A 12,117-nucleotide genomic window follows, 5' to 3' on the forward strand; every position below is an offset into this window, starting at 1 on the left:
CCACCACCGCGTCCGGCTAGTTTTTGTATTTTTGGTAGAGATGGGGTTTTGCCATGTTTGCCAAGTTGGTCTCGAACTCCTGACCTCAGGTGATCTGCCCGCCTCGGCCTCCCAAAGTGTTGGGATTACAGGAGTGAGCTACAGTGCCCAGCCGACATTTAGGTAGAAATCTTACACATATTCCTATCTTTGGTCTCTCTCCGCTTATCTTTGTGACCTTTTCTTTACAGATAAGAACAAATCATTTGTGGACTTGAAAAGAGTTACCATAGTAACTGAAAAAAACCCCGGGAAAGTTAAAATGCCATTCTTGCTGCTCTCTTTTAATTAATAAACCCTAAAAAGGCTAATCCACTTGGGCACTACTTAATTAACAATCAATTAGTAAGGAAAAGATATCGAAGCAGTAAACTTAAGTGACAGCGAAAAGTTCTGTTGACCAAGCATGGATTCTCTCCTCCTCAGAACCAAGTTACAGTTGGAGTTACAGTAAATACTTCGAACAGGTCCTTCGGTATCCTGTAGGAAATCAGACAAAAACACAGGTCAGTTACTTCTTTTGTTTTTCTTTTTTTGACACGGGGTCTCACTCTGTCGCCCAGGCTGGAGTGAAGTGGGGCAATCATGGCTCACTGCAGCTTAGACCTCCTGGATTCAAGCGATCCTGCCGCCTCAGCCACGCAAGTAGCGGGGACTACAAGCACGCGCCACCACGCCCAGATTATTTTTTGTATTTTTGTAGCGACGTGGTTTCACCACGTTGACCAGGGTAGTCTGGAACTCCTGAGCTAAAGTGATACGTCTGCCTGGGCCTCCCAAAGTGCTGGAATTACAGGTCTGAGCCACCGGGTCCAGCCCAATTACTTTCTTCAGTCTGAGTATGAGCGCCGGAAGAAAAGGTCTTACCTGCATCTATTTTTTTTAGAGACAGGGTCTCCCTCTCGCACCCAGGCTGGAGAGCAGTGGCGCAATCTTGGCTCACTGTAACCTCAACCTCCCGGGCTCGATCGCGTGTGTGTGTGTGTGTGTGTGTGTGTGTGTGTGTGTGTGTGTGTGTGTGTGTGTGTGTGTGTGTGACGGAGTCTCGCTCTGTCGCCAGGCTGGAGTGCAGTAGCACGATCTCGGCTAACTGCAACCTCCACCTCCCGGGTTCAAGCCATTCCCCTGCTTCAGCCTCCCAAGTAGCTGGGACTACAGGCGCGCACCACAATGCCCGGCTAATTTTTTTTTTTTTTTTTAATTTTAGTACAGATGGGGTTTCACCATGTTGGCCAGGATGGTTTCGATCTCCTGACCTCGTGATCCGTCCTCCTCGGCCTCCCAAAGTGCTGGGATTACAGGTGTGAGCCACTGCACCCAGCCATCGATCGTTTATATTTTTAAAAAGATGTTTTCTTCGTTTCCTAGCCCCTTCTACCCGCCTATGAAGTTCCAAAGGCTTTAATGCTATTGCAACGGCCATAAGAGGCCAAGCTGGTGGGTGCCGCTCCCTAATGCAGTTCCCTCAGAGGCAGCCGACCCTGCCCAGGGCGAGCAGCGCCGTGTGGGGGGGGGACGCTCCCAGGGTCCCCGGGGCCCTGGTTGGGGGAGGTGTTGGGCTCACGTACCCAGGCTCAGGTGAGGCGAGTGCGCAGCCTGGGTTGCAGCTGGCGCTGGCGGCGCTTGCGCTGGCCATTGAGGAGCTTCTGCGCGACCTTGCGCTCGTGCCCGCCAGGCGCAGGCCGGTTGGAGCGCAGCGCCTGCTCGCGCCGAGTCCGGCCCTTGCTGCGCCCCGCCCCGCAGGCCGGGAAGTCGCGCAGGTAGTAGTAGTCCAGGCAGTCGTAAAGCTCCTCCTCGTAGCTTATGGGTGGCGGCGGCAGGGCCAGAGGCTGCAGACGCGGAAGCGCCCGCTCTGCGGCCGCTTCCATCCTGCCCAGGCCTGTGGCCACCGGCGGCCACCTGCCCGCGTCTGGGCGCTCCTGGAAGACCCAGCAGCCCCGCCTCCAGTTCAGATGGGCTCAGCGTGAAGGTGGGGGTGCCTTCGGCGACGCCATAGAGGCTGACCTTGGACGACGTCACAGTGGCGGTATACAGTGCCTGGAGCAGGGCTGTCTTCTTGGAGTGCGGCCTGGTAACCAGGACCTCCCCGCCAGATCCTGTATGTTGCTGGAGAAGGGTAGCTGACAAACTCCAACTCAGCACAGTGTTTATGTTGGTCAAAAATAGGAAACTATGTTAAAGCGCGGCGGAAGTGGGAGGATCCCTTCAGGCCAGGCAGTCAAGAGCAGCCTGGGCAACATAGCGCGACCCCATCTCTGAAGTCCCACCTCAGCTTCCCAGCTACTTGAACTCCAAGGTTCATGGCTCCAATGAGCTATCTTCCCACTACAGCACCCCAGCCTGCGAGACTGAGGTAGATCCTGTGTAAAAAAATAAAAAAGAAAACTATCCAAGTGTGCAACAGGGAGGGACTGCTTAAAGAAAACAGGAGGCTGACTGGGCCCTATAATCCCAGCATTTTGGGGGGCCAAGGTGGGAGGATGGATGGCTTGGGTAACATGACGAAACCCCGTCCCTACAAAAGATACAAAATCAGCCGGGCACGGTGCACCCCGGCCTAATTTTTGTATTTTTAGTAGAGACGGGGGTCTCGCTCTGTTGCCCAGGCCGGTTTCGTCCTGGGTTCAAGTGATCTTCTCACCTTGGCCTTTAGAGTTGTTGGGATTTCAGCTGTGAGCCACCACACCCTTCCTGGGTTAGGCTATTTAATAACATAAGAAAGTGTGGTGGCTCACGCCTCACTTTGGGAGGCCAAGGCGGGTGGATCACCTGAGGTCAGGAGTTCGAGACCATCCTGGCCCATGTGGTGAAACCTGGTCTCTACAAAAAACGCAAAAATTAGCTGCGTGTGGTGGCACATGCCTGTAATCCCAGCTACTCAGGAAGCTGATAGAGGAGAATTGCTTGAACCTGGGAGGTGGAGGTTGCAGTGAGCCGAGGTCACACCACTGCATCCCAGCCTGGGCGACAGATCGAGACTCCAGAGTTTAAGACCAGCCTGGGCAATGTAGTGAAACCTTGTTTCTACAAAACAGACAAAAAAAGCCAGGTGTACCTGTGTCCACCTGTGGCCCCAGCTGCTTAGGAGGCTGAGGCAGGAGGATAACTTGGGGCCAGCAACTCAAGGCTGCAGTGAGCTATGATCATCCCACTGCTCTCCATCCTGAGCAATAGAATGAGACCATGTCTGTAGATAGCTAGCTAGATAATTGATACATAGTTTTCTGTCGGAAATTTTTTTCCTAGATTTGAACCTGTTTTTCTAAAGTAGCATTCAACACATCAGCATTTTACAGTGTTATTAGTTGTTAATATGATTGTTTTTCTGAAATACAGTATCCTTTACAAAAGCAGTTTTGTCTTTCAAAGCACATAGATAGGTCCTCAAGTGAATTTGTCTGATGTTGGTGACCTTGGTACCATTTTCTCCAGTTGATTGGAAAAGTCAGTCAATAATTTCAGGTCACTGTTGGCCTTAAAGAAGAGCCCAAAGGTAGTAAGCAAGGGTGCTGGTGTCCAGTCGCCTTCTAGAAGCATTTTCACCTTCCCTTAATGTTTCTCTTTATGAACATAGAAGTACTGTATGTAGAATTGACCCAGTGCTGCCCTGGCAACTTTGTGTATTAGGCCAGATTTACATTTTTTACCTTTATAAGAGGCACCCTGGTAGGCTAGTGGAGTTACACATGAAGTCTGATCTCAGCTGCACTGTCCAGAGATGCAACACAGTCCAATCAAATAACATTCTCTGAGCCTGTTTCTTTAGCTGTTAAATAAGAATAATAATTATACTCATCTAAAAAGACAGCTTATTGTATTTGAGTGGTCTTTTATTTTCTATGAAACTGTCTTTAACACAGCAATTATTTTCATTGCCATACCACATTTGTGTTTTGTTTTGTTTTTGTTTGAGATGGAGTCTGTTTTTGTTTTTGTTTTTGTTTTTTTGTGAGTTGGTGTTGTTGCCCAGGCTGGAGTGCAGTGGCATGATCTCGGCTCACTGCAACCTCCGCCTGTTAGGTTCAAGTGATTCTCCTGCCTCAGCCTCCTGAGAAGCTGGGATTACAGGCACCCACCACCACACCTGGATAATTATTTTTATTTTTTAGTAGAGATGGGATTTCATCATGTTGCCCATGCCGGTCTCAAACTTCTGACCTCAAGTGATCCACCTGCCCTGACCTCCCAAAGTGCTAGGATTGAGGCACTGAGCCCAGCCTCTTTTTACACAAGAATTTCTTGGTTGGGCGTGGTGGCTCACGCCTGTAATCCCAGCACTTTGGGAGGCCGAGGTGGGAGGATCACCTGAGGTCAGGAAGCATTTATTATGTATTTATATGCCCGATATTATGTGAAGCACTTTACTATCTTATCAAATCTTCAGGATAGATCTTCAGTTCTCATGACTACAAAAGGATACTAAGGCTCAGACAGCAGAGACGTGGCCAGCCTGTGTCCCCAGAGCCTATGATCTTACCACTAGGTTACAGTGCTTCTAGGGAGCACATGTTGTGAGGTTTTTGCTTTAAAATGAACCAATAAAAAACAAAGGCAAAAAAGGCATAAGCTATTAAAAAGTGGGAGAAACACTAAGAGAACCTTAAGCACATAACTAAAAATATTATGGAAAAGTTATTGAATTCATTAGCAAATTTACTCTAATTCTAGATTTTCATTGAGGGATATGTTATATTACTCATGATGAAGAAAAAAATGTTCAAATATATTAACATAAATACCATCAATATGGTTTATCATGTTTAAATGTTCACTTAAAGCAATTCAGTTAAAATTCTGCATATCATACAATATTATAGCTTGCTAGTAGATTGCAAAGTAAATAGTCATCCAAATAAAAACACCAAAGCACATGATGTTTTTCACTGGTTGTTGCTATTTTTAGGTGAGCATTTGCTATATGCCAACAGATAGATAATAACATATTGCTGATTTCCTTCATCATCATTAAAGGTGGGTTCAGGATAGAATGGCATAAGGGCAAAGAAGAATTTGAAATCTAACATCAACTCAGTGATGCATCAAGATAAAAGTAGAGGCTGGGCGCGGTGGCTCACACCTGTAATCCCAGCACTTTGGGAGGCCAAGGCGGGTGTATCATGAGGTCAGGAGTTCGAGACCAGCCTGGCCAACATAGTGAAACCCCGTCTCTACTAAAAACTACAAAAAAAATTAGCTGGGCGTGGTGGTGGGCACCTGTAATCCCAGCTACTCAGGAGGCTGAGGCAAGAGAGTGGGTTGAACCCGGGAGGCGGAAGTTGCAGTGAGCCAAGATCACACCATTGCACTGCAGCCTGGGCAACAGTGCGAGACTGTCTCAAAAAAAAAAAAAAGATAAAAGTAGAGACAATAGGGGCATCTTGGTGAATACCAAATTTAACAAAGCAGATTAAGAGAAACAGTATTAAAAAATTCAATTAAATCCCTAAGATCCAGGGCTTTGCAATAAATATGTAAGTAAATCCCCAATATCCATGCTGAAAGTTTAAAAGAAATGATAATGATAATTAAAGAAATAGAACTTTTCCTTAGCTTTGCAGTAATCTAGAAACAAAGAATGTTTCTAATATTTAGACACTACAAAGCACCTTACAAGGAGAAACCTGTAAGTATGGCAGGATTCACCAGCAGCCCTGGGCTTGTCCACAGTACCCCATGATGCACAGTAACTATTGTGTAAATGCTCATGAACAAAGGGTTACAGGACTTTTCCAGTTTAGACATACCATATTTTCTTTCAGACAATTCTTCAACTTGTTTACATAGATCAGCAATACGATTATTCCATTTCTCTGAAAATTGAGCAAAAGTTGATTCTCAATAATATGCCCCTATGTCAGAGCAGCACTAACATATAATGACTTATTTCCAATATTTTACATCCTCACAGTCCATATCATTTTACTACTTTTGAAAAATTTTTTCCCTTTTTTGGTGGTTCTTAGAATTAGTTTAATGGGAGACTATAAGAGAAGTTTTAAAGTTTAGTACCTCTTTTTAGCCTTTTAATTTCTGAAAAGCAGGAGGGCAGAAAAGATGAATCAAAAACAACAGGGAGGCCACAATGAGGAGGTCTCCAGGGGTCTGTTAGCAAACTTCCTAAAACATGTCTCAGCTGTGTGGAAAGAAGACTTTACAGTGGCCAGGTGTGGTGGTTCAGGCCTGTAATCCTAGCACTTTGGGAGCAGAGTGGGCGGATCGCTTTGAGCTCAGGGCAACATAGCAGAAACCCCCCTCCCCACCTCCACCCCCACCCCCATCTCTACCAAAAATACGAAACTAAGTCAGATGTTGTGGCAGGTGCCTGTAGTCCCAGCTACTCGGGAGGCTGAGGCAGGAGAATCGCTTGAACCCAGAAGATGAACATTGCAGTGAGCCGAGACCGTGCCCCACTGCCAGCCTTGGTGACAGAGTAAGACTCCATCTCAAAAAAGAAAGAAGGAAAAAAAAAAGGTTAAGAGGGACCTTAAAAATACAAGTTTAAGAGGGACCCCGGCTGAGCATGGTGGCTCATGCCTGGGATATGGGAGGCTGAGGTGGGTGGATCACGAGGTCAAAAGATCTAGACCATCCTGGTCAACATGGTGAAACCCCATCTCTACTAAAAATGTATATAAAAAATTAGCCGGGTGTGGTGGCACACAACTGTAGTCCTAGCTACTCAGGAGGCTGAGGCAGGAGAATGGCGTGAACCCGGGAGGCGGAGGTGACAGTCAAGATCACGCCACCACACTCCAGCCTGGTGACAGAGCAAGACTCCCTCCCAAAAAAAAAAAGAGGGACCCCAAAGCAAAAAATCCCAATGCTTTTTCTCCCAATCCCACTCACTGAAACACCAGGAGAGTGTAATAGTTTTGCAGCCTAGCTGTAGTAGACTGATAGTGACCCCCCAAAATGCTCATATCCCAATCCCAGGAATCGGTGAACATGACCTTCTATGGCAAAAGGAGCTTTGCAGATATAATGAAGTTAAGGATCTTTGGCCGGGAGGATTATCCCAGCTTGTCCCTGTGGGGTTGATGTACTCACCAGGATCCTTAGAAGAGCAGGTGATGGAGAGGGTGGGAGGTGTAGTGATGGAAGCAGGAAACATGAGTCATTCAAAAAGGGCAGCAAAAGCTGAGGAGTGAAGGCCGCCCCCAGGACCAGGCAATGGATTCTCCCGGAGAGCCTTGCAAGGCACCGGACCTGCTCCCACCTTCACTCAGTGGGACTGACTAGAATTCTGGCCTTCAGAACTCTAAGGGAATACATTCGTGTAGTTTTAAGCCACCAAGTGTGTGGTAATTTGTTGCAGCAGCAACTAGAAAGTAGTATTGCAGTGAAGCCTCAAAACCCACCTGAAGGGCCCGGGGGTGGTGGCTCATGCCTGTAATCCCAGCACTTTCTGAGGCCAAGGTGGGCAGATCACTTGAGGTCAGGAGTTTGAGACCAGCCTGGCCAACATGGTGAAATCCCGTCTCTACAAAGAATACAAAAATTAGCCAGGCATGGTGGCACATGCCTGTAATCTCAGCTGCTCAGGAGGCTGAGACATGGGAATTGCTTGGACCCAGGGGGGTGAAGGTTGCAGTGAGCCGAGATTGCACCACTGCACTCCAGCTGGGCAACAGAGCGAGACTCTGTCTCAAAAACAAAACAAAACAAAAGAAAACAAAAACCCACCTGAAGTAGGTTTCCAGTTCTGTCAGCAGTCTCCCACCCAACCCCCAGAAGCAGACATTCCTTTGCTGTGGGCCATGGACAGGCAGAAGGAAGCACCTCCTCATGGCAGAGGCCTACCCAGGAGAAACCCAAGGGAAGGTACTGCCAGGCCAGCTCCTCTGCCAAGGCTATATTCTTTACACAGTTTCACTCTGTCTCCCCAACTGGAGTGCAGTGGCAAGATGAGGCTCACTTCAACCTCTGCCTCCCCAGTTCAAGCGATTCTCCTGCCTCAGCCTCCCAAGTAGCTGGGATTACAGGAGCATAGTATGCCTAGCTAATTTTTGTATTTTTAGTAGAGACGAATTTTTGCCATGTTGCTCAGGCTGGACTTGAACGCCTGGCCTCAAGTGATCCACGTGTCTCGGCCTCCCAAAGTGCTGGGATTACAGGAGTGAGCCACCGCACCCAGCACTTGCCAAGACCTTTGATGGCAGGCCTTTTCCAGGTGATCAGTCCTTGTCTGGTCTGGCTCTGCCCCACTCTCCCTCTCACCAAGTTGGAATCCCCAGCTACTTTTCAGTAGAGGAGAGTGTGTACCCCAATCCCAGCTTGGTATGGTTCAGATCTGCATTTAACTCATAGAACCTGGCTGCTCCCCAGGCCCTGGAGAAAAAAAGGGTCTCTCTGTGGGTATGATGCAGGATGGGCCTGTCCCAAGGACTCTGTGAGAGGGAAGCCCAATGTCCCACCGGGTTGGCAGGGCTGGGGAAGGGAAAGTGTTATGATAGCCCTAAGACTAGAAAGAGGCAGCAGAGGGAGTAGGACAGCGCTCGCATGGAACTCATGCCACTGTCTCAGTGAGGGGAAGGAGGAGTGCACCCATTGACTTGAGGGGGTAGAGAGGCGCGGTTCCAGGGTGGCTTTCCCCCTCACTTCCTGCCATGTTACTCTGATCCCCTCCAGGTGAGCCTGCCCACTTTGGGCCCAGGGTTGCCACTGGGGCCTGTATCAAAATGCAGACCCCCATGGCCATGGCCCCAGGAGTGGGGCAGAGCAGGGAGGAATCCTGGACAGAGGAGAGGCAGGGGCAGGAGGGAGTGGGCCTCAAACTCCAGGAGGGGGCCCTTCCCATGGGTTCTGCTTTCTGGCCTCTCCTCCCTTACTCCTGGGCTGATCAACTGGGGAAGAACTGAGGTAAGGTTTCTCACCCTCAGGTCCAGGGGTACAATTACTGGGCCCTTAGGAAGGTGTAAGACCCCTGAAACAATGTAAGGTTTTGTGTGGAGAGTGTGTACACACGTTTCTTGGAAAACGGTCCACAGCTCTTACTCTCAGCAGTCTCCACACTCAAGAAAGTTTAGAACTCTTGCTACAGAGCTGTGGGAGCAGCTAGGTGAGGGGCCTGCCAAGGGCATTCTGGGGACTACCTGGGCACTCCTGAGCCCACCGTCCCATAGGCAGGCAGCACTGCTTGGTATGCATGCAGGGACAGTGAAATTGCCCTGAGATGACCCACACTCCTCAGCTGGGAAGTGAGGGATGTGTCTCCTGCAGCATCCTCCATCTCTAGAGCCATGGGGCCAGGAGAACTGGCCCTTGCAGCAAGTGAAAAGCCCATTATTGACTCCCTCCCTGGCCATGTAGACAGTGAACCAAGGGCACTCGTATCAGGTAAATGCCTTGGTCTCTGTGACCAAGGTGACCAGTAGGCATTCCCAGGTGCAGTGAAGGTCCTCACATGAAAATGTGCACCTGGTCACCTGAGGAAAGAGACAGGACTATCTGAGGGGATGGGGCTGAGCTGGATGTGGGGTGGTCCTTGTGGGTCTTGGTGAGTGGGAGGGGGAGCAGCATGAGCCCAGGCTGAACAACCAGGAGAACAACCAGGAGATAGCCTGGAAAAAGTGCTGGACCCACAAGCATTCAAGGCTGGCCAGAGAGGGAGGTGGGATAGGCTGAGAAGTCCCAAGTTCTGAAGATTGGCCCTGGAAGGCAGAAACCAGGTAAGGTGGGAAGTTACCTGCACCCTGGGGACCAGGAGCATCCTTAGCCCAGAGCAGGTGCCAAGATTTCTGGCTCTGGGTGTGACCTCAGCTGGAGAAAAGCCCCAATCTCCACTGAGACCACCTGCCCCTCCAGACTACTTCAGATGCTGAGCCCAAGCCAGGGGCAGGAAGCTAGACTGATGCCTAAGGTAATCCCAACAAAGTCTCTGGTTCCCCCCAGCTATAGGGCCAAAGGGGAATTATAGACCAATTATAGACCCCCTAGATGCTGGCTCTCAAACTAACACTGACCCCTCAGTGCCCACAGGGAGATACAATCAGCACACTTTCCAGATGGGGAAACAAGCTCAAAGAAGTGCAAGAGCCTTGCCCAATGCCCCAGACCAGGACTCCAGGCCCAGAGTGTTTTTTGTTTTTTGTTTTTTTGAGACAGAGTCCCACTCTGTTGCCCAGGCTGGAGTGCAGTGACGTCATCTTGGCTCATTGCAACTTTTACCTCCGGGATTCAAGCGATTCTCCTGCCTCAGCCTCCCGAATAGCTGGGATTACAGGCATCTGCCACCACACTCAGCTAATTTTTGTATTTTTACTGGAGATAGGGTTTCCCTATGTTGGCCAGGCTGGTCTCGAACTCCTGACCTCAGGTGATCTGCCTGCCTCGGCCTCCCAAAGTGCTGGGATTACAGGCATGAGCCATTGCGCCTGGCAGGCCAAGAGTGTTTTTTGTCACTGTGTCCAGAGGGCAGCAGCTGCTCTGATGTACCCACCTGAGCCTGGCAACATTCTCCACCTTTGGAAGCCCAGGAGCATGGCCCATGTCCACAGATGCACCTGGCATGAGGCATGCCCAGAGGGACAGAAGCAGATGAGTTTTGCCTCCTCCACTGGATTGTGAGAGCCTTGAAGGAGACAAGGATCTGCTTGGGAAAGCCCTTGAGACATCGCACAAGGCTGGCAGTGAACAGTGAGCAACCTGGGGCAGTTTCCCTCTGGATGGATCTGTAGTGCATGGATGGGACCTGGCTCAGACAGAGCTCAGTTCTCCAGGTCACTGAGGCTTGGAGAGGTCACAGCTACCAAGTGTAGGAGTCTGGATTCAAAGCCAACAGCGTGACTCCAAAGTTCCTGCCCTAGCTCCTGGACCACCCACCTCTCGGGAGTCACTCTTGCAGGCTCATCAGGTGCCCAGGCCAGCAGCACAACCGGCCAGGGCCAGGGAAACTTGGGGAGACTCAGAGTACCCCCAGGTATTGACTATGACAGTAAAATATTAAAATACTATTTTCAAAATGTATACAAGCTTAATCTATTTATTCAAAATATGAATCATCAACATAATTTGCCACTAATATTCAGTTCCTTCACAGGACACATAATCCACTGGGAGATAAGAGATTAGCAGCTGGCAGGCGGTGATGCACAGCAAAAACAAAAACCAAGAGGTGAAATAGTTGTGAAATAAACAAGGTTTTAAAGGTAAGAGAAATTATTGAATTACTAAGTCATTACCACTAATTTTGAGCCAACTAACTAATTAATACGAGATGATACAATGTCCTATGCTTTGGTAAATACAAACTATGTTTGAACAATATATGTAATGTGACTTTCAAAATGCTCCTGGCTTTACAAAGATGTGATTAAAATGTAGTAATACATGCTAAAGCATTTACCCCTGCAGAGCATGTTGTAACTTTCATCAGTCACATTGAGAGTCCAGAAGATAAAGGAAAAGGTCATGGATTTTGCTGAGAACTTATCAGAGTTGAACTCCCTCACTTTCTGTTCCCCAGCATTGGCGGGTTCCGGCACTGGTGGCTGTGGTGGCTCGTTGGTCTTTGTCTCTTAGAAGGTGGAGAATAATCATCATCTTGAAAAAGAAAAAATGGTCATTATTGAAGGAACCATCTTAGGTTACAGCCACCTCTGGGTCAATTCCCAACATTCAAAAGCTGAGCAGGGCTATAAAGCTATTTTGAGTATTAATAATTATTTCTGTATTGTGATCTTCAGCATACTTTTTCTAGTTACATTTGAAATGTTATTCTTTTGGGATGTGCTCAAGTGAATACTGCTTTTTCCTGTCTTGCTTCATTATTTTTTAGTTTGCTTCATTTGAGTCATCATTATAAATCTCCCTTTCTCCTCAAATAACTTTCAAGTTGATGCCAAGAACTATATTCTATTTTAAGCCTTTTCAGAAAAAACTTTAACAAAGACAGTCACCTAAAGTTATACAAATGTAGAAGAAAGGGGATAAAATAAAGCTTAGATTGGAAAAAATATTTAAGCTTATACAAAATTCAAGCATACATAAACAAGGGAAGCTGGATAATTGTATGTACAAATACTTTTAACAAGTGCAAAATATATAGGTTTAAAGAAATAGGGCTGCCTGGGCGTGGTG

At 48.2% G+C, this 12,117-nt stretch overlaps 1 protein-coding gene and 1 long non-coding RNA gene across 2 annotated transcripts in view; one reads left to right on the plus strand and one right to left on the minus strand.

Annotated features, from left to right (window-relative positions):
- Positions 1-302: 302 nt before the first annotated feature.
- NUPR2 (nuclear protein 2, transcriptional regulator) lies at positions 303-2,130 on the minus strand. The gene is made up of 2 exons (XM_002817920.6): positions 1,608-2,130; positions 303-519 (listed from the first exon to the last, which is right to left on the minus strand). Exon 1 carries the CDS (start codon positions 1,905-1,907, stop codon positions 1,614-1,616), a length of 294 nt encoding a protein of 97 aa, XP_002817966.1. The 5' UTR covers positions 1,908-2,130; the 3' UTR covers positions 303-519; positions 1,608-1,613.
- The window catches only part of LOC129060651 (uncharacterized), a 39,213-nt gene continuing 28,861 nt past the window's right edge, over positions 1,766-12,117 (plus strand). The window contains exons 1-2 of the long non-coding RNA XR_008527499.1: positions 1,766-2,392; positions 11,078-11,186. This is a non-coding gene — a long non-coding RNA (uncharacterized LOC129060651). The remainder of the gene's footprint in view (positions 2,393-11,077; positions 11,187-12,117) is intronic.

This window comes from Pongo abelii, chromosome 6 (genome assembly GCF_028885655.2).
Source record: "Pongo abelii isolate AG06213 chromosome 6, NHGRI_mPonAbe1-v2.0_pri, whole genome shotgun sequence".
Taxonomy (NCBI): Eukaryota; Metazoa; Chordata; class Mammalia; order Primates; family Hominidae; genus Pongo; species Pongo abelii.